Source organism: Sus scrofa, chromosome 7, assembly GCF_000003025.6.
Source record: "Sus scrofa isolate TJ Tabasco breed Duroc chromosome 7, Sscrofa11.1, whole genome shotgun sequence".
Taxonomy (NCBI): domain Eukaryota; kingdom Metazoa; phylum Chordata; class Mammalia; order Artiodactyla; family Suidae; genus Sus; species Sus scrofa.
This window is the reverse complement of record NC_010449.5, coordinates 3,420,906-3,442,855: the sequence shown is the minus strand read 5'-3', so window position 1 is coordinate 3,442,855 and position 21,950 is coordinate 3,420,906. Positions and strand designations below refer to the sequence as shown.

The following is a 21,950-nucleotide window of genomic DNA, read 5'->3' as shown; positions in this document are numbered from 1 at the left end:
GAGCTCTGCTCCTTCGCCTCCTCTGAGATACCGTCTGCGCAACGGCTCTGTAGGAGAACAGAGACCCCACGCCACAATTTCCGAAGCTGCAGGGATGCGGACGCCAACCTCATCAGTGTGTCCCTACACGCGCTGCACAACGGAGGGCAGGTCCTGGCGTGGATGCTCGTCATTCTTCTCCACGGTCTCCTCCTTATTTGGTACCTGCGTGTGGCTCAATGTCGCACAGGTGTCAGAGCTCATTCTGCCACCCCAGCTCTCCTCCCCAGGGGTGCTCACTGCCTTATCCTTTGTTACCTGAAATCTGGGATGACAAGAACTCTTCTGCACTTTAAGTGACAAAGGTTAACCCTGGGAGAAGGTTCTGGAACAAAATGCCATCTTCTAACTGGGACACCATTCTCCTTCAGGACTCATGCTGTTATTTGTCATCAAGAAAAATATCACCCCCTTGTCTACCACCATGAGATCTGCCTCCTGCTCAGCAGGTCACATCTCCCTGAGACACCTTGGGGTCTGTTCTTCTTCAGAAAATAGCACCCAGTTTGTTCAACTACTTGTTTATTTCAGAGGGTAGCCTTCGCCATTCACTCTGTCCTCGTAGTTCCCACAGGTTTTGATGTCAGGCAAAGAAAGAGCTGGGGTTCTCCAGCACTATCTGGCAACATCCCACTCAGGTGCTTAGGGAGTAAAAGAAATCGTGAGGTCAGGAATGCGTGGACGAGGGCAGGGGAGGGGGTTCACATTCCACCACCTGAGTCAGGGATTCTTAACGGGGGAACAGGACACAGGGTGCTCCAGAGGAGGACTTCAGAATCTGCGAGTGAATGTCTCTTAACAAATGACATGAGCCCGTGTCAGGGTCGGCACACGGAGGGAGAAATCCAGGCCACCACCTATTTCTGCGTTAAGGCTTTATTGCAACACAGCCACGATCACTCAGTTTTGCTTTGTCTATGGATGCTCTTGAAATGCTGGAGTCGAATAGATGTGACAGAGATGGCATGGGTCACAAAATCAAACAGATTTACGGTCTGGCTCTCAACAGCAAAGTCTGCCATGCGCTGCGCGAGATATTTCCTGAGAGTCCATTACTAAATAATGTATTTCCCTTCCTCAAGCATATCCTTTTCCTCGGGGCTCTAAGAGGAAGGGCTGCCTCTGGTTGTTAGTAACAATAATCTGAAAAATAGTGGCCTAAACAAGACACATCTCTCTCACATAAAAGTCTAGGACTGAATCGATGCCCCAGTGTCAGAGACCCAGGCAGCTTCCGTGCTCTTGCTCCCTCCATACATCATCCATTGCCAAGGTCAAACATGGTCCAGAATGGCTGCCATGGGACCCGCCGTTATGTCCACATCTGGGCAGCAGAAAGGAAAAAGGACAACCTCAAGCCAGTTTTTAAGGAACTTCTGGAAATGCCACTAAAAACTTCCTATTTATAAATCACTGGCTAACCTCGGCCACACGGATACTCCTTGCTGCAGAGGAAGCTCAGAGGTATAGACCTTTAGTTGGCTTATAAGTTGCTTAGGGAAAAATCAGTTATGTTATTTTTACAGCAGAGGGTTAGCCATTGAGAGACAACTAGCAATCTCCGCCACAGGAACCTTACTGCAATCTCAGCCCCTTATTAAGATGGGTGCACACACGGGGCAGGTACTGCACTGTGCCAGGGCCCCCAGCTACCCTGTATAGTCTATTTTCTGTAAAGTTAGCAGACAGATAACACCTTCAAGCTCCAAAACGTATTAAAAATCTGCCAAAGCAGCTGAAATCAAGTAGAAGCCACATGGGAGGAAGTGAAGAGAAGAACAGAGTGGCAGATCTCAAAAAACGCCAGCCTAAGTCGCACGCCTCGGAGCCCAAGGCTCTAGTTTGAAGTGCAAGGGCTGCATCGTCAACAACGTCCGAAGTGGAGTAAACACAGGTAAATCTGAGTGTAACAGGTGCAGAGGTGGGCGGGGAGCCATATTTAAAGAAAGACCGGTTTTTGGCGGTGGGGGAAATAAAAGCCTTGTAGTTGTGAAAACAACTAGCCTAAATGACAGCCTGAGCCCCTCCCCCCACGCCAGCTCCAATCCTGGCCCTCAACCATGGGCAAAGACCTGGCTGGCTCAGAAGGTCCAATGCATGCAAATAGGCATGACGAAAAGGAGTCACATGCACACTGCGGATGCATCGCCTAAGATATAGGGAAAAAAATATGGAAAATGGCAGGAAAAGTGGCCAACAGGGAAGTCATAGGAAAACGGTGCCATTGGAGCCTGTGAAATTTCTGGTCAGATATTTTGCAGTGAATTTTAAAAACCAACTGACACAATTTCTCTAGCAAAGGAAAAACACAAAGCAGAAACAGCTCCAGGAAGAGACAGGAAGAAAACAGGGAAAAGTGAAATATGAGCTTGAAGAACTCAGAAAAGGGGTGAGAAACAAAGTAACTGAAGGTGCAAATGGAATCAGACAAGAAGAGACCACAACAGACAGGAGGGCAGAGGGGGTAACAACGGGAAAAGCATCCGAAACCAAGTAGGGGCGGAGTTTTAAAACATTAGGGGGACAGAGTTCCTGCTGTGGTTCAGCGGGAAACAAACTCAACTAGTATCCACGAGGACACGGGTTTCATCCCTGGCCTGGCCCAGGGGATTAAAGGATCTGGCGTTGCTGTGAACTGAAGTGTAGGTCACAGACACGGCTTAAATCCTATGTTGCTGTGGCTGTGGTGTAGGCCCGAAGCTGCAGCTCTGATTTGACCCCTAGCCTGGGAACCTGCATATGCCATGGGTGTGGCCCCACAAAAGACAAAAAAAAGAAGCAAAAAATAAAAATAAACAGTAAAACATCAGGGGAAAACAGCAGGCAGAGAAGTCCTTACAGACATGATTCAAGAAAACTTCCTTAAGATCCAGGCAGAGCCAAACCTGATTAGGGAGGGGCCATAACACACACACCCGAGAGGACAGGTCGGCCCCGAGAGGGACTCTGATACACTTATTCCACCTTCCAGGAAGACAAAGAAAAAGGTCAAGCCTGGTCTCAGATTTCTCAAGTTAAACCTGAGAAGACAACTGAGCAACGCTTATGATATCCTTACTGAAAAAATGGGTGCACCAAGGATTTCCTACGCAACCAAGCTGTCATTTAAAGTATAAACAGATTTAAATTTAAAGTATACATAGACGAGCAGTTTCAAACGCACAAGAGCTCAGGAACCATTGTTTCCACAGGTCCTTGAGCAAACTCCTACTAGATGGTCAGGTGGCCAGATGGGCTCCTGTTCTGGCTATAATGAGGGCACAATTTCAAGTCTCCGAGGCCACAGCAACACCAGGTCCACATCCACGTCTCTACCCAGCAGTCACTGCTTGGTACCCACTGCCTCGGTTCCCCCAGCTGCCATGTTCTCTGCCGGCCCCTGGACCCACGCCCGCCACGTTCCATACAGGGTCACGTGTGCATCCAGAAAGGTCCTTCCCCTGTCCTTCCTGCCCCTCGGACCTCTCATCTCTGTCCCTTTCTCAAAGATGTTTTCCCTGACACCCCATCTGAAACCAGTGCTCTGATTATTCCTCCCCATAATACTCACTACAGATCTGTGTCATTGCTGTTTTTGGTTTTTTGGGGTTTTTCTTTGTCTTGCATTTTAAGGCCACACCCATGGCCTGTGGAAGTTCCCCAGCTAAGGGGTTGATTTGGAGCTACAGCTGCCAGTCTACACCACAGCCACAGCAGCACCAGATCCGAGCCGTGTCTGCCACCTACACCACAGCTCACAACAACACTGGATCCTTAACCCACTGAGAGAGGCCAGGGATCGAACCTGCAACCTCATGGATCCTCGTCGGGTTCGTTACTGCTAGCCACGATGGGAACGCCAGATCTGTGTGACTGTTTATTTAACATCTGCCTCTCCCACCAGACTGTAAAATAAACCCTCAGAGAAGCAGAATCAAGTCTGTCTGGAACAGCTTTAGTTCCTAGGAATTAATACAGGTCTTGGCCTGTGGTAAGCACTTAATAAATATTCACAGAGAGACTAACGAAACGCATTATTTCCCCAAATGGCTCTTTCTGCCTCATTTCCTTGGTACCTGGAATGTGAGAAATCACTTCCCAAAACAATACGGAAAAGCTCCAAGAACTTTAAAACACTTCTGTTTCATACTTTCTTTACGAAGGCACCAACGATTAAAAACACATTTTAGAAAGCTTTTCAGGAAGTACTGATATAAAAGTTTTCTAAACGCTAGATGCTCACTCTAAATCTAAACATTTATCTCTCAGGCACAGAGTTGCAGCAAAATTTTATTCTATCCGTCTACCTGCCACTTGCCACGTGGAGACAAAGAAGGACAAAACCCGAGAGGTGAACTTTTTGACTTACTTTGGATGTTCAAACGTGTCTATGAGATCCACCTTCTCCACCAGGTCTCCTCCCACTGTTCGCACCAAGTCATAGAAGTCGTTCTCTGTGTAGTTCTCTCGAGGTAACCAGAACGAGATGTCGTTGGTGACGGCGGGATATTTGCTGAGAGGCTAACAAAACAAAAGAGGAGAGAGTGACGTGCTCGCTGGAGGACAAGGTTTACGACTTTCACGGGAAGGTGCATTCGGGCTAGAGCTGGGAAATGCTGCCAGGGCATTGCTTCAGCACTGGGATTTGCAGGAACAAGATGAACTTAAAAGCCGATACTCAACCTTAGCAAATTCCAGGGTGACTACTGGAGCGTCTTAGCACGTTTATGAGTAACACATATCATATTGCTATTGTCATTAGTGTTCAATTTGGTATCAAGCACTTTGAAGAGACCACATTTCAGTTTTTTCCACTTGACTACTAGGAGAAAAGTTCACATTTAATTAAGAAGCACTCTATTAACTTCTGGTGATCCTTTCAGGAAGCCATTTTAATGGAGAAATAACTAAAGGCTTGTCCAAATTGGTATTTCAATTAGTAATGTCATTATTCGTTAGCATTTCTCATCACTAAGGAAGTACATCTAATTATTAATTATTTAGGAAGCTATTCTCCAAAGCATGCCTCCACGGATGTGATAAACACAAATACAGCCACTCCCTCACTTTATCTGATTTTTTCCAATTTACCAGGGCTCACTATCTAGTTCATTACATGGGACACCTATTTCAAATCAGACAATTTTAGAAATTACCACATTTGTTACATGGCTTACCATGTACATCAAAAGTCATATTTACATATTATATACACATGCATATGTAGAGATCGTTGTGACGTTACATAAGTCTATAAGTTACTGTAACAACACAAAATGTTTCCTGAACTGATTCACTGTAGAACTATGTAATCTATACAGCGAAGGGACTGTCTGCGAAAGCCATAAATCTGTTAGAAGAACAGGTTTATAAATTGATTTACACTGAGCCTGATAGCACTATAAACCCCCTGGTGAATCACCGAGTAGAAAAAGTATAAAACTTTTTAAATGGCAAAACCTCTGAAGAACCAAAGACTCAAACATAAATGATTATTCAACTTGAAATATCAATAAAGTTGTCAAAGAAATGTATCAGTTCAGAACACACACTTCAAGGGAACACAATAAAGCGACCATCCAGGTGCTAAAATACCACAGCTTCTCAAAAATATCCTGTTTCCCTCAAGTCAAGATGCTGTCGAAATAGCCCTGGGGCTGGGGTGCCCGTGTGAGACGGGGAGGGTGGGGCGGTCACACAGGGCTCTTCCTCTTGCAGGTACCCTTCTGCCACTTAAGGAACGTGGACATTTAGGGAGATTAGACAAGAGACCTCCGGGAAACAGCCTGGAGTCACCTCTGCGGTGACAGGCATGGGGGAGGCGCCCAGCTGAGCCCTGGTGTCAGGAACTCAAGCTCAACAGTCGAGGTGTAAGGCGCTCAGCCAGAATGAGCCCCCAAGACGCTAAAAGACACACGGTAAATATTACAGTAAATGCAGTCTTTAAAGCCATGGAGAAACACCCAGACGACCGCACTGATAATGGGAACAGGTTTCCAGGGGCGGCGGCAGGTGTCTTGTGAACTTGCAAGTAGGCGGAAACCTTCGGCCGCTCTCGGCCCCAGGCGGCCCGCCTTCCCTCGCACCTCTGCTCTGCAGGTAAGGATCTCTCGATCCTTTTTTCAGTGCAAGCAGGTGGGAGGCAAACTCTCAGACTGTACGTGGCTGAACCACCCCGCGGGAAAGTCATCTGGCGAGGCACAAAACGGTGAGGTCACCACCACGTCGGCTCTCCGTTCGCACCATTTTCTGTCCCCATCAGGGACGGTGACGAGCCTGCTGGCCCTGGGGGCTGCTCCTGCCTTCCTGGCGGTGGGGAGGTGTCAGCTCTGCCCTGGCGGTTCTGGTGAGGCCTTTATCTAACCTGACTCTGCTCAGGCCTCAGCGTGCACTTGTCTCTGTGTCTCTTCATCCAAGCTGGAAGATTGCAGCCGCGACTCGTCTGCTCCTCTCGCTCTCTTGGGGACGCGCCGTCCTCCACACCGTGGGGCTTCCAGGTCCCGCCCCTGCTGCTCCCAGGTGGCCCAGGTTGGGCTTTTCACAGCTGTGTCTGTGCTCTGTTCTGGGTGAATTCCTCACCAGCAGCTTCTTATTCACTGATTCTCCTTTCAATGCAATCTCGTCTCCTCTGATTATTTCATCTTCACTCCAGCGAATCTATTACTCGTTTCTGATATTTCTCGTTTTTTTTTTCCTATAAATACTTACACTTCACTTCTGCCCATTTTTGCCCCTTATTCAGAATTTCCTGTTCTTCCTGTTTTTATGGCTCTTATTCCTTCAGTGATTCTCTTTGAGGACATCAGGCTTTTTTTTTTTTCCTTTTTTTTTTTCCTTTTTTTTTTTTGAGGAACGCCCTTTGATTTTACTTTAATCTCCAGCGAACCCAGACTCCATGTGGCTCTGGCCGGCGGACAGGTGAGGCGGGAGGTCTTCACGAGGCCGGGGTCTGCATCTGCCCGCAATGTTCCCTCACCGTCCCCTCTCTTTGGTCAGAGGGCGGTGCGGGTCCTCCACCTGTGTCCCAGCCCAGATCTGGTTGGCAGTGGCAGGTGGGTTCCTATATGGTGACACGGCTGATGACGCCACCGCAGTGGCAAAACCCTTCTCTCAGTTCCTGATAAAAAGGCCAAGTCTGTTTCCAGGCTCAGAGCTCCCAATAAGCCAGCAAGTGTGGTGTGACGGCTACCTCCCTTCTCGAGTGCGGGGTCCCCATTTTCAAGCAGAGAGCCTGCCTGGCAGCACATCCTGACACCCAGCAGAGGTTGTCACTGTCCCCCTCACCCCGTCACGTACGAACCCAGAGCCCACGGCACCTTCAGTCCCGCCCCCTGTTCTGTGTTGGGGTTTGTCCCTTGTCTACAGAAAAATTATCTTTTGAGGCAGCAGAAGGGAAAGCATGGGTTCTGCCTTTTCCATGGGTTCTCTTTTTAGATTCTCGTCTCTCGTTGCTGCTGTGTTTTTGGAGACAGAAAAGAGTAGCTCACAAAGCAGCACGAGCAGGGCTCTAAACTCCCTTACGTGATGGTTCTTAATTTTGGGGGGGTGGGGAGAGGGACACAGGACCCTCTGAGAAAACGACGAAATTCAAATCCTTCTTCTAGAAAAGTACACCGTTTCACAAAAGTGGATTCTTCCATAGAACGAGGATGCCCAAACCCCGCAAAAGTCAAAAGAGTCAGAATAAGGGCCCTCCTTTCTGTGACCCAGCTCCAAAACTGTGTTGTGAGTTCAAGCACAGACAATTGAGATTATGGTATGAAGGGAGTTTAAAAACACCCAAATCTGGGAGTTCCCACGTGGCTCAGTGGTTAACAAATCCGACTAGGAACCATGAGGTTGAGGGTTCGACCCCTGGCCTCACTCAGTGGGTTAAGGACCCGGCGTTGCTGTGAGCTGTGGTGTAGGTTGCAGACGTGGCTCGGAACCTGCGTTGCTGTGGCTGTGGTGTAGGCCAGCGGCTACAGCTCCAATTAGACCCCTAGCCTGGGAACTTCCATATGCCGCCAGAGCGGCCCTAGAAAAGGTAAAAAAAAAAAACACCCACAAATCCTTCTTTACCAACACATAATCATAAACATGCATGTGGACGCCTAGTTCGCATATAAAGAAAGTGTATATTTTATGATAATAAAAACCATACGTGGAGGCACCATTGTCTTACGGTACCTACTTATAATGCAGTCATATTTTCATAAATTTTAAAATTTGCTTTCTATGGGCTGGACTGAGAAGGCCTTACTGCTGCCTAGGACAACTCAGAAAGGCCACTCTCATTTCAGAACTGCCCCTGGGGGGCCAAGGCCTCTGTCGTAAACACATCACAGCCCCAGCTCTCCCTCTGTCCAGTCCTGCTTCCTCCCTCCCCTCTCTGCAGGTGTCCACCTGTGGCACATGGTAAAAAGCTTCCAGAACTCTAACCTCCATCTCAGACTCTGCTTTCCGGGGAACCGAACCTGTGATCCACGGACAGAAACAAAATGACAGCAGCCAGTTGACAAAAGAATTTGGTGTGTCCAGGGGGAGAGCAGGCATTGAGGAGCTTGAGTGAGGCGGGCGCGTGGGCCCCTCTCACCAGCTGCATGATGGTGCCTGCAGCCTCGCCCGAAGCCACATCAGCCACACAGGCCACGGCTGGGCCGCCTCGCGCTCGGGATCCTCCTGGAGGGCTAGGGAGGCCTGCGAGGAGCTGCACAGGGCGTCTCTTCACCTCCTCATCGCCCCTGGGGGCCAAGGGGCAGGAAGCCTCTCAGCTGCGCTCTAGACCGGCTCCCCAGCGGCAGGGCTGCCATCAGCCACCGGTAGAGACTGAGTTGAGACTCCCCAAGAAGATACACTGTGGTCTGAGCCTCCAAGACCTTAGAACGTAACCTCACTTGCAGGAAAAGCCTTCACAGAGACACTCAAAACAAGGCCACCCTGGTGCATCCACTATAACTGGCATCCTCACGAAAGGTGGGGGGAACACCATATGGGAAGAAGCTGGAGACGGGGGGACACGTCTGCAGGACCAAGGATGCCAGGGGCTGCCAATGTGTGTGTGGGGGGGTCACACACCCTCCGTGCCCGCCCTCGGAGGGACCAGCCGTGCTGCTGCCTGGACCTCGGACTTGAGACCCAGGACTGGGGGAGAATGGATGTGCTGAGGCCCCTCTCGTGCCAATGCCCACCCACTGGGCGCAGGAAGGGCCACGGGGAGCTGCCCCCCGACAGTCAACAGAGGAATGGCTTTCCTATCTAAAGGTGGCTTCGCTTTGCAGGCCAGGCCCTGACTTTGGCCTTGTTCCCACTGAGGAAACCCCTCTCCCAGCCTCCTCCCGTACAAAAGGGAGACGGCGTCCGGGCGAGCGAAGGGCAGTGAGGCTGGCGGGGAGGAACCGCACACGGCCCTCCCCAATCGTCATCAGTCAAAGCTCTGACTCCGGCCCTTCCGCGGACGCAGTGCAGACACCCGTCCGAGGCCCGGCCGCCCGAGCGGCTGGGTGGGAGGGCCTGTCTACACCGTGAGACTTGGGGTCAACAATACGCTCCCACCTTAGCCGGGCCCCGCTCCGGGCCCACCCGTCCCAGGATTTAAAACACACCCATCTCCCCGGACCTTCCAGGGCGGGAACCCTCAGAGGCACCCTTCTCCCGGCTCCATGAGAAAGTGAGCATTCTTCCCGAACATTCACAAGGAAGGTAACCCTACACCATCAGCCAGTAACAACCAGGTGTACCATTCTCTGCCTCCAAGGACGTCTGTTCCTACGTCAAAGCCTCCGTCTTCACCGAAACGCTGCTCTCTTTTCCAAGGTGGCTGAGGAGGGACAACGGCGGGTTCTGCACTAGTCAGTCGTGAACAAGATGGCTCGTCTTCTCCCCTTTGGGCAAAGCTACTATGATATTTTGGGGGGGGGGGGGTTAAAAGCTTTTCTTGTTGCTTTTTAGGGCTGAACCCCCGGCACAAGTTCCCAGGCTAGGGGTGGAATCAGAGTTGTAGCTGCCGGCCTACACCACAGCCACAGCAACACCAGATCCTTAACCCACTGAGCGAGGCCAGGGATCAAACCCACAACCTCATGGTTCCCAGTCGGATTCATTTCTGCTCAGCCACGAAGGGCACTCCAACGTTCTTGACGGCCATTCTAACGAGAGAGTCCCCTTTCCTGTCAAGCTCTCCACAGAGTTCTGGAATTCTCGAGGTGGCTTCCACTCAGCTTTTAGCCATGGCCAGATTCAGGCGAAGGATGCCTCTTCGGCCACTCGGGCTCTGCTTTGCTTTCAAGGTCACACACCTGAGCTTGGTTCTTCTGTGATGACGTTCCTGCCAGCTGCCACGCGTGGGTTCAATCCCCTCATTAACACACAGCGCGCTCCTGTGGGATGGCTGCTCTACTGTCCCCACCGTGTCCACGGATCTGATGTGCTGATGTGCTCAAGGTCAAAGAGCCACCGAGCGGCAGAGCCCAGATCAAGGGCTGGGCCAGGCTCTCAACCCTACGCTGCAAGGCCTCCCGTTTACAGCAAAGGGCTCGCAGGAAACAGCTCAGCCTCCAGCACTGTTTCCAGAAGTTGTCGCCGTGTAAGCGAGACCACATCTAACGCTTGTCCCTGGAGGGCCTCCGTGACATTTCCTTGTCAAATGACTCCTTTAGCTTCTCAATTGGTTCTCTGGACTTAGAAGCCCTTCAGTCAGTTTGCTGTCTATGTGACTGTGTTCTTACCTAGATGAACTTAAAAACGGGTTTTACCAGAGTTCCCATCGTGGCGCGGCAGAAACAAATCTGACTAGGAACCATGAGGTCGTGGGTTCAATCCCTGGCCTCGCTCAGTGGGTTAGGGATCCAGTGTTGCCATGAGCTGTGTGTAGGTGGCAGACGTGGCTCGGATCCTGCGTTGCTGTGGCTGTGGTGTAGGCTGGCAGCTACAGCTCCGATTCGACCCCTACCCTGGGAACCTCCATATGCTGCAGGTGCGGCCCTAAAAAGAAAAAAAAAGGGGGAGGTTTACCTATAAAAACAGGATGTACTATCAATTGCTTTGCTTCACAGTCAAATGAAGTCCTTTAGTTCCATCTACTCATTTTGCAATTAAAAAAACAACTGCGTATTGAATTTGGCTGGCAGGTTTGGCACTCGACAAACTCAGGTTGTTCTGAACGCATGAGTCCATGCTGCCCTGATGTTTATAGATTTTCTCGCTTTGTTCCAACATTTTGTTTTGATTCTTGCTCATGTCACCGAGTGCCAGGAGCAGGCTGTGCTGGTCAGAGGGAGGCCCAGCTTCTGCTCAGGAAACTTTTGTTCTGCTCCTCCACCAGGAAACCACGGGAGACCTACCAAGGGCTGAGCGTTCCTGAAGGTTCTCCCATTTGTGCTTATCCTTTGACAGAATTTCAGTTCCATGTGAACGTGCCCAGAACACCAAGAATTTCCATGAGGAAATCACGGGGAGGAACCACTCTGGCAACTTGTGCTGAACTCACTCTCCGTGTTTCTCCACCGTGGCCCCCATGCACCTACCGAACTCCTTAAGCGCAGAAAGAGAATGTCGCAGCTTTGTGACAGCAGCTCCCGCATTTGCTTTCAGGCTCCAGCATCCTTTCTTTAAAACAAATCATGTGCAGCCACGCATGAGAGAAACAAGAAGGGCTTCTCCTGCGCTAGTTAGACAGGGGTGCAGGGCTTGGGGCAGGACTCCGTCACTGCACAGGGCCCCACACGCTTGCAGGGCGTGAGGGACCCAGAGCAAGGATTCAGGGTCCTGCCTGAATGTAACGGTGATTTTTGGTTTTGTGTTTGTTTGTTTTAGGGCCGCACCCTCGGCATATGGAGGTTCCCAGGCTAGGGGTTGAATCGGAGCTGTAGCCACCGGCCTACACCACAGCCACAGCAACGCCAGATCTGAGCCATGTCTGCGACCTACCCACAGCTCATGGCAACGCCAGATCCTTAACCTACTGAGCGAGGCCAGGGATCGAACCTGCACCCTCATGGATGCTAGTCAGATTCGCTTCCACTGAGTCACAACGGGAACTCCTATAACAGTTTTTAACTTAAGAAACAACAGAAAAGGTAAGCTTCAGAAGTCTTTGTTCAAGTAAAATTTCTCTGCGTCTCTGATTAGATAATTGCGGGGAGGTGGGGTCTGCAGCCCAGATCCCTGCCTAGGGGACCGGCTGAGGGTCACACAGACGCTTAACCACCCAAGAACATATCTTAGGGGCAATGAAAATGTCCTACAACTGATCCTAGAGATGGCTGCACCTCTCCGTGAAGGTACGGTGTCCACCGAATCCCACAATTTGGAGGGTGACTTGCACAGCAGGTAGATTAAACCTCAGTAAAGCTGTTATGAAAACAACAAGCGAATGAATACAGCAGGGAAGACAGAAGGGTCTCGGATGGAAAACGTCTATCTTCTGTTTAGTCTCATTATCTCACCTTCAGAACCGATCAGAGACATCATTTCTAAATTCATTTTTTTTGGAGTTCCGCTGTGGCTCAGTGGGTTATAAACTTGACTCATATCCATGAGGACACGGGTTCAATCCCTGGCCTCCATCAGTGGGTTAAGGAGCCGGGGTTGCCGCAAGTTGTGGTGTAGGTTCAGACACGGCTCGGATCGGGCATTGCTGTGGCTGCAGTGCAGGCCAGCAGGTGCAGCTCCGATAGGACCCCTGGCCTGGGAAATTTCATATGCTACAGGTGCAGCCCTAAAAAGCAAAAATTAATTAAAATTCATTTTTTTCAGGTTAAAAAAGGGAGCTCTTTCAGAACCAGCATTACTCTCGTGTTCTAGTTTCTCCTTTTGGAGGTAAAATACTTGCTGAAGCTTTGCACAGTCATTTAAACCATCCGCTAAATTTGTCTGTATCTTCCCAGCCTCATACAATCGCTGTATTTAAAGTGAGGTCACATACAGTTTTCCCAGTTAGTCATGTTTACTGGGAGACAGATGCTCCCTTCCAGATGCCTCAGGTAAGTGAGTGGAGGCCCCGATTGAAAAATACATGAGAAACTAGATCTGTTAACCCCTGACCCCAAATTTAACCCAAAAATGGCACAAGCTTTGAGCTCCGTTGACCTGCTCACTGTCTTTTCCATTTTGTGCCTCCCTTGCCGCCCCAACCTCCCCCATTTCCGCAAGTCCCCGTTCTCACAGAGGCTGTATGTGCTGTGAGGTCCGGGAATTTGGATTGGCCCGAGTTCACGCAGAGCTGGTCTGCTGGCTGCACGTGCTCAGAGAAAAACGAGCAAAACAAAAATTAACCCGGGGACCTTAAGACACCGGATTTCCAGGGGCTTGTTCATAACGGGGTCAAGATCAACTTCAGGCCTTTTCTCGCGGGACCCCCTGGAGGGACTGCAGAGGAGGGGCGGGAGCACAGGTGCATGTGGCCCCAAACCTCTCATTCCCCGTCATGGGCGACACCTGCCCCAGCAAAGGGCCCCAAACACGGAGAAGACCCCGCCTCCTCGTCTGGCAGGAGCCTCCGCCTCAGCAGACGCCTCTGTATGCCAGGGGGCACATCCCCACCGCACCAACTACTATGACAATTAAATGGGATAATACATATCAAAAGCCCTCATAGATTACAAAACATCACGGAAGGTAACATCTGGATAATTACTCCTTTCTTTTTATTTTGTAAACTTGAAAAAACAAGTTCATCAGATGAACAACCTAATAATGGTAATTCCCTGAGTCAGCGCCCCCCCACCGCCCCAGCACCAGGCATGCGGACCCCTTTCATCTTCTAAAGAAGCCTAGGGGGTGGGGGGGGGCAGTGGCTCACAGGAGACAACCCAGCTCTGGTGACCTGGGCCGTTCCCCCACTGGCAGAACAGGACTCCCGCGGCAGCCCCCACAGGTCGCTGTACGCGCAGCAACTGCCTGAGTGCTTGCTCTATGTTTCTGGTTTGATGTGGCCAAAACTTGCTGAGCCACAGCCTTCCCACGGCGGCACCGACCACGTGGCTTGTAACTGGGAAGAGTTCACAGGCCCTGTGTTACCTGCTGAAAGTGTCTCAGGGGCACAGCCACACTCTCTCCTCTTTCTGTTAAGCACAGGGTCTGGCACCAGCGCGCACTCAAGGAAGTGAATCAGAACCGCAATGGCCGGTTTCACCTGCCTCAGTGAGGCGGCTGTGCCACCAGGGAAGCTGGAGAAGAGGGAGGAGGCCACCGGGGCACCACTGATGGAAGAGAACAGGGCAGGGGGCCCTAGCTGGGGGCTGTGAGGGTGTAATGGGGGGGTCTAAGGAACGCGCAGTGGAGGGTGGCGCTGAGAAGGCATCTCCCCCTTAGGTACCAACATCCGGGATGAAGGGGCAGGTCCTTCCAGGCAGAGGGGCTGAAGGGATGACACACGGGGAACGCGGACGTGCTGAGGGCCTCTGCAGACTTTTGTTCTGAGAGCTGAGGGGTCAAGTGTGGAGCTGGGGAGGAGGGAGCCGGCCCGGATGCCCAAGGCAGCAGCGACAGGGAGACCTCGGGGTTCCTCTGGGCTGAGCTCGTGGGCCACTTCCTAAGCTCCTGCCTCCAAGCTCCCAACCCAACGCCGCGCAGTGTGGGGGGCTCCACAAGCCGGATTCCTGGGCTGCCAGGGGCTCCCGGAGGGAGGCAGCAGGAGGAGGAGGGAAAAGGGGCGGCCGGCCCCCAGCGATCCTGCTGCTGCTTCCAGGACCGCCAGCTGGAGCCACACCTGCAGCACCATCCCCTCCACCTCTGCCCCCGAGCCCCTAGCGCGGCAGCGGGTGCCCCCCCTCGGAGATGTGGGTCCCAGCCCTTCCTCTGGGCTCAGAGACGCCTGTCCCTCCTCCGGCTCAGGTCTCAGCTTGGGGGACCCCCCCCCGACAGCAGGCTTTCAAGTCTCATTCATTCCCACTTCTCCTTTGTCCCATCAGCCTGGACACCGGCAGGGCTGCTTGTTCCCGCAGGTGCTGCAGCCGTGAAACCTTCATGCTCACCTTCTGACTTCTTAGTTACCTCCCCCAAACCTAACATTTCTTTAAATTCTCTGTATTTAAAACCAAAGACAGCGGCGCGGTCTCTGTCTCCAGCTCTGTCTCTGGCCGCCATCCCTGGCCCCCTGGGCGCCATCCCTGATGTCCCCTGAGAGTCACACGAACTGCAGAAACGAGAGCCAGAACACGCAACTCATCACAGAAACCAAGGCAAGACGTGAACAAAGGGCTGAGGGTGAGTGATGGGGCGGGGGCAGGCTGCTCCGAGCACAGACCCTCTGCTTGCTCGGGGAGCCCTCAAGGTGCCACCGCCCCCCGCTTCTCTAAGAAGGCTCCCCAAGGACGGCACCCACGACTAAAGGACCCCGTCCCTGTGAGGAAGACGAGGCCAGACCTCAGATCCCTCCCACCAAACACACAACAGAACCAAGCAAACCTCGGTGGTTCTGAGAGAGACCCGAGTGTGGAAAAGGCGTGGGAAGAGCACCAGCAGGCGGAGCTTCGGGGCCTGTGGCGGCAGAGGGCACACCCTGGCGGCTGCCTGCCACAAGGGGCCGGATGCTCCGCAGGCCTTAGCCTGGGAGGAGCCCCTGCAGGTCCAGCCACCTGCTACCCCAGGGCGCCAGGAACTGGTGGATAAAGAGCCCCAGGTCAGAAACCTGCTCCCCTCAGCGCAGGGGCCTCCCCGTGTCCTGCCCCCGCCCCAGGGCCTCTGCTCCTGAGGAGTTTCGCCTGGGCCTGAATGAAACCGAAGCGAACATTTCCCTATGACTTTGTTTTCCCCCAGTAACTTCCTCCCCAAATAACGGGAGGATTTGAATGGTGCGCGAGCCTCCATGCACCCTCACCTGACAGGTGACATCGAGACTGGCTTTGCTCCCACGGAAAGTGTGAAGAATCAGAATTTGACAAACCAGAGGGGAGGGGACTTTCTCTTGGCAGTTTTCCAAGGTCCTGCATTTCTGGTATTTATCCGTTTATTTTTTGGACAGGGAGGCTCTTGGGCGTGGGGGAAAGGGAAGAATGGGTCCCCCCCTGCCCCCAGGGGAGGGCTGTGTTTCCGGTCGTCTCTTCTCCCACCTGGGCCAGCTGATCCCTGGATTAGGACAAGTCTGTGGCTGGGCTCCCTGTGTGGGAGGGGCGGGGGGGCGGGGGGGGGGGCAGGTCCTGCACACGTGCTGGAGTAGGGCGCCCCCCAAAGGAAGGGCGGAGAGTGAGCTGCATGCTCTTGAACTTGCGCTGAGCTGATCCGTGGCTGGGCGGGATTCTCTCCACCTTGTGTGCCACTAACGTGTCAGACCTGACGGGAGCTTGGGAGATGCTGAGTAGCCGGTCCTTTCTCGGCCGTGTGTGTGACAAGGACAGAGGCAGACAGCAGAGATGGGAGCAGGGACGAGGGAAGCTGGATGGGGTCTGGGGGCTGAGGAAGAGGAGAGAAGGGTGTCAGGCCTGCCCTCGAGCTGCCAGCCCCACCCTCCTGAGGCCTGAGCAGCGCCACGTCCTCCGTCTGGGCCTCTTCCAGCAGAGGTGGGGGCTGGTGCGGCAGGTGCAGTTCGGCAACATTGCATGCAGATGTCGCTGTTGGCTATCGATCGTGGGTGGGTGACCTGTGGGACCCCCCCCCGGTGACGGGCAAACACCCTCTCGGCCCTAAAGCACCAGACAATCCAACAAACAGGAAGGGGCCACGTGGAGGGGAGGGCATCTCCGGGCTGGCAGATGGGTGACCTGCCCACTGTGAGGTCTCCCCACCGGTTTGAAAAGTTACAAGTGATAGGCGAGGCAGGTCTGGGACAGATTAGAGACACTCGATGCAAAACTGGCACATTTTAGCCAGGCTTGGGACGGGACGTAAAAATGTGGACGTCCCCTGAAGGTATGGACCAAACACCTGGCACCAGGCAACCCACTTTTGGCCGCTGTTCTTTCTTTCCTCATTCATTCATTCAAAAAATACTGCAAGTTGTGTGCAAAGAAACATGACAGGCACGCAAGAGATACGAAGAGGAATAAACTATTCTTTTTCCCAGGAAATTTACCAGCTGGTAGGGATGCTAAGTGTGGGTTACATTCATTCCTCTTTTTTTTTTTTTGGCTTTTTGCCTTTTTGCCTTTTCTAGGGCCGCTCCCTTGGCATATGGAGGCTCCCAGACTAGGGGTCTAATCGGAGCTGTATCCACCAGCCTACACCAGAGCCACAGCAACACCAGATCCAAGTTGTGTCTGCGACCAACACCACAGCTCATGGCAATGCCGGATCCATAACCCACTCAGCAAGGCCATGGATCAAACCCGCAACCTCATGGTTCCTAGTCAGATTTGTTAACCACTGCGCCACAAAGGGAACTCCATATTCAAATGTTGGTGAGGTTATAGTCTAAGGAATGAGGTAGAAAACCCAGCACTGGAGAACCATGGAGCAGTTAGCAGCAGCTGGGAAGCTCAGGAGCTGCTGGAACCTGAGTCTGGGAGAGGGCAGAGGTGGGTGGGTGGGTGGTCTCAGGGCTAGAACAGTGGCTGCAGCCAAGATGTGCTGCCACCAAAACCTCGGAGACGACAGCTGAGGCGCCTGAAAGTTTCACATGCTAAGAAATAGATGAAATGCGATCAGCGTGTTGAATGTGAAATACAATAGGACGTCCCGGGGGACGTGGTGAGGGGTCGACTGTCATGAGAAGAGTGGGGTCACATCTTGCGTTTCTGGGGCCCTCACCACAGTCCTGGGGAGCAGTGCTCCAGCCCCCTGTGGGCTTCCCCGTGGCAACCAACAGAGGGGCTGCTCAGAAGGCTTGATGTCGCCTGCAGAGGTGGCCTAAGACTTCCGTCATGATCAAGCCTTCAAGGCAAGGAACTGGCCACTTAGTTTAGGAGCACACCGTTCCCGGGTTGACGTCCTCCGGTTTTAAGACCTACTGTGCTCTTCGTGTGACGTTTAGATAGTGAAACCTCATTTAGGTCTGATGTTATTTTCCCCAAGGAAGTAATTTATAGTTTTGTTAGCAAGATGACTGGGCGAGTTTCTGCATCTCGGGTGTTAACGCACATCCACTACCAAAGCCTCGCCAAGTGGAGGCCTGGGTTCACTGCAAAAGGGTGAGGTTACGTTTGTAGGTCTTCTCTTAGATCTGTATTTTTTTATATGTGCTTGATTTGGATAACTTAGTGACCCCCCAAAGAAATTTTTAAATTTACTGATGACTCACGGCTAATTCAAATTTCCCGGGAATTTTACTCTCTGCTTACAGTATGAAGGTAGCTATTAAAATATTCTAAATGAATTGAGACACAGACGCTCTTAAAAAGGAGCTTAACATTTAGAAAAATAGAAAGGTTTAGAAATCCTCCTAAGACATTCTGGGCTATGTGCAAACAAGAAACAAAATCTTTCCTTTTCCTTTTAAATAACCAGAGTGCTGATCGGGTGGGTACAGTGTACAAAGCAGAACTTCCGCTGACTACTGGGAAATCTGATGGGATAGTTATTACACAGTCAGAGTTGGGATAAAAAAGGCACGGGGCTGGACTATTAGCCCCCCTGGTGCCCCAACCCCTACTGGCAGATTACCCGCTGGGAATATCTTCTCAGAGGCAGGGTGGAACTGAGTGAATACTGGCACCCCCAGCCTGTCCATCGTCCTTGGGCAGGGTGACACCTGCAGAGGGGACAGCCCGGGCCAGGACCCCCCTTCCTGAGGGGCGTGTACCCGACCCATAACTACTAATTACGTAATCAGTGTATAATTCTATGCTACGTAGACACCTGCAGTTACAGCCACTCTGTCTGGCTGGTACTGGAGCCTCCTGGCTACCACCAGACACGAGTCTCTTCTCAGAACCATCCCGGGGGCCCCACGCGCACAGGGCATCGGGCACCACTGCTCCAGCCTTCCATACTGAAGAAGGACACCCTACTGTGTGTGGACACTGTGTGGACTCTGTGTGTGTGGACACTGGCCACACACACGCATCGCTCTTCCCTGTGGCTTCTGCCCACACTGAGACCCGATTCAGTGGCTCTGTCGACCTCAAATATATTCTCCACCTTTTGCCGCGCACTGACGAGCAGAGGAAGTCTCGTACATTCGGATGTTTCATCTGCAAAAACGACCGAAGGAGTGAGTACTACCGGCCTCCCAGGTTACAGACGGAGAAACCACAGTTACAGGGCCGGGGTGACTCGGGAAAGGCCCACAGCCATTCAGGGAGCAGCTGGGACGTGAACCCCATGGGCTCGGCATCAAAGCTGGGCTTCCAACCACTGGAGGACACCGAATGGACTCACTGGTATGGTGAGGCTGGTCCGTGTTTAAAATGGGTTCTGTCTGCCTTTCTGCACAAAAGGCTATTTGATGCATATTTAGATACAAAATACCTACTCAGGAGTGATTTATCAAAATGATGTGTGTGTGCACACGCATGTGCAGGTGTGTGTTCAGCACCCAATTTCATATGACATTCTGCTGATTATGTGCATCCAATCTCAGCATCTGGAGCCCCAACAGGACACGGGCCCCGCCTACCCTCACTCTGTCGGCCGAAGCCCTGCCCACCTGCAGAGGTGACCAGGCCCAGCTTCAGTCGAGCAGGCTCAGGAAAACAGTGCTGCGGAGCACAGCTGCAGGGTTTCCGCTGTTTTCAAAATAAAAGATGATTGTACACTGTTTGAGCTCATCTCTGAGCAGCAGGGTCGCAGCCCTGCCAGGTGAGTACGGACCCTTCCGCTGAGAAGACCGCCGACCATGGGGCGGGGCTCCCCTCGTGCTGTCCATGCGTCCTCATTATAGACCAGGAGCCTGAGGCACGGGGAGGCGACGAAACTTGCCCAGGGCCAGAATTACATAATTAGTGCAGAATTCTAGGCTACGCAGACAACTGCAGCTACAGTTAGTGAGCGGAGCCAATAAGACCCAGTTCCTGGGCTGGTGACCACACCCTTGGCACTCAGCAGGCACCGTGACAGGTGCCTGCAGAGGTGGCCCAGGTAAGCTATGCTCCGGAAAGCGCAGAAACACACCAATCGGCAGGGAGGGGGCAGGGAGGGCCAGCTTCCAGGTAAATGTAAAAGAGCGACCGGGTGAGAGGACTAACCTCAAGCTGTCACGAGAAACTGCTGAGGAAGCTTTGTCGGCTGGAGCAGTAACTCCGGGAAGTGATCCCCGACTCAGAACCCTGGGGCCACAGGTCCCCGCAGAGGCCCCAGCGCAGGCAGCTGGGTCCCCACAAGGAGGCGCATGTACACGAGCCTACAGAGCCTGGCAGCCGGCAGGTCACCAGTGAACAGATGGCGATTTGGGGCAAAGAGGACGCACAGGAAGCAGGGTCCTACTGGGAGACGAGGGAACAGTAGGCAGACCCAAGGGAGCCCGGCCTTGAGCTGAGAAAACTGGGTCTCCTCCTCCTAATGCGGGGACGGGGCAGACGACAGGGCAAAGCTCAAAGGTGGGAGAGATGGTGGGAAGGGAGCAAGCAGCCCTCGACCCCCCAGCAGGGACGCCCGCCAGCTTGCTGTCCACGCAGAGGCTGCAACATGACAGATCCTGGGCCAGACACTGTGTGGTTTGGGGTTTTCAAACCGAATACTTTCCTACCCTTAAAAATCAGGAAAGTGAACATTATCTGGACTTTAACATCCTTAAAAGGAGGAGCAGCCCCCTTCCGGGCCCCAGGACCACGGCCCCCACCTCCCCGTGGCCTTCAGGCTGCCTCTCACCCCCCTCCCAGCCCCCACACACGTTCGAACTGCTGGCCAGTTCACACGTAAGAACAGGGGGCCTGGGGAAGAATCTAGGCCGAGCTTCACAGGAAGCGGGAGAGAACCCGCTAGCATCTTAACGGAGGAACAAAAGGCAGTCAGTGCTCCCCGGCCACCCGCTGCCCCCGCCACCTCCACACCGTTTCACCGTCTGTCACCGTGTCATCTCCGATGCACGCACGACACATCTGATTTACCAGTACATACTAAAAACATAGGTCGTCTCGCTCAACAGCCTCATGAGATAAACATCATTGTTCCCCTTTTGAAAATGAGAATACTGAGGCTGAGAGTTAAGTATCAGGGTCAAGGTCACGGTAACCCCCTGGACACGGGCAGTGTCTGTCCAGAGCTAGGGAACTGGAGGAGATGAGGCTCCTGGAGACACCTGCACAGGGCCTGGGCTGGAAGGGGGCGACTGGGTCCCACTGGCTTTCAACTCTGGATCCTCACTCACCTCGCTGCTTCCTGCTTGCTGGCAAGTCCCAAGTTCATGTCATAAAAAGCGGTGTAACTTACTAAGAGAGTAGATGCTAAAAGTCCGCATCACCAGGAAAACGTGGGGGTTTTCTTCCTGCATCTCTACAGCATGGATGGTCTCTAAACTTACTGTGGGAACCATCTCAGTGTATGTAAGACAAATTTATACCCCTTAAACTTGCACCAGGCTGTATGTCAATTACATCTTAGTAAAACTGAAAATAAAAAAAAAAAAATTCATCCATTCCCACGCCATGGTCAGAGCCATCCTGACCTATATAAACAAGAGATGAATGTCTGCACTCCCACGCTCAGATAAATAAATAAAAATAAACAAATAACAGTCAAAGGGTTCCATGGTCATATAAGTTGGGGAAATGCTGGTTTCAGGTTTCCTACTGTTAAGATGTCTCAGAATCTTTGCAACACTAACAAGATCTGCGAATCTCCAAGGAACAGAAGTCATGTCCCCAAATTTAGTTACAAAAATCTTCTTTTGCCAGAAACACAGTGTGGAATATGGTGAGGTGGAAAGGATAGGTTCTGAAGCCACCTAAATGGAAACTCAAAATTATGGGTTGACAAGATAGATTTTTTTTAAACCAAGTAAATGTTTGCAAACCCTATATTTTTGAAAATAATATTTCACTTCTAGAAATGTTTTCACCGTTTCCTCTCTCACCTGAAATCTCCTCAATGAAAACACATCCTGTTGTTTTGACTCTATTTATCTGAAATGCTATTAACCA

The 21,950-nt window shown here is 52.1% G+C and overlaps 1 protein-coding gene across 1 annotated transcript in view; it reads right to left on the bottom strand.

The window, feature by feature from the left end:
• The window catches only part of FARS2 (phenylalanyl-tRNA synthetase 2, mitochondrial), a 363,981-nt gene that overhangs the window by 114,558 nt on the left and 227,473 nt on the right, over positions 1-21,950 (bottom strand). The window contains 1 exon segment of the mRNA XM_021100131.1: positions 4,388-4,539. Within this exon segment, the coding sequence (XP_020955790.1) occupies positions 4,388-4,539 (152 nt within the window).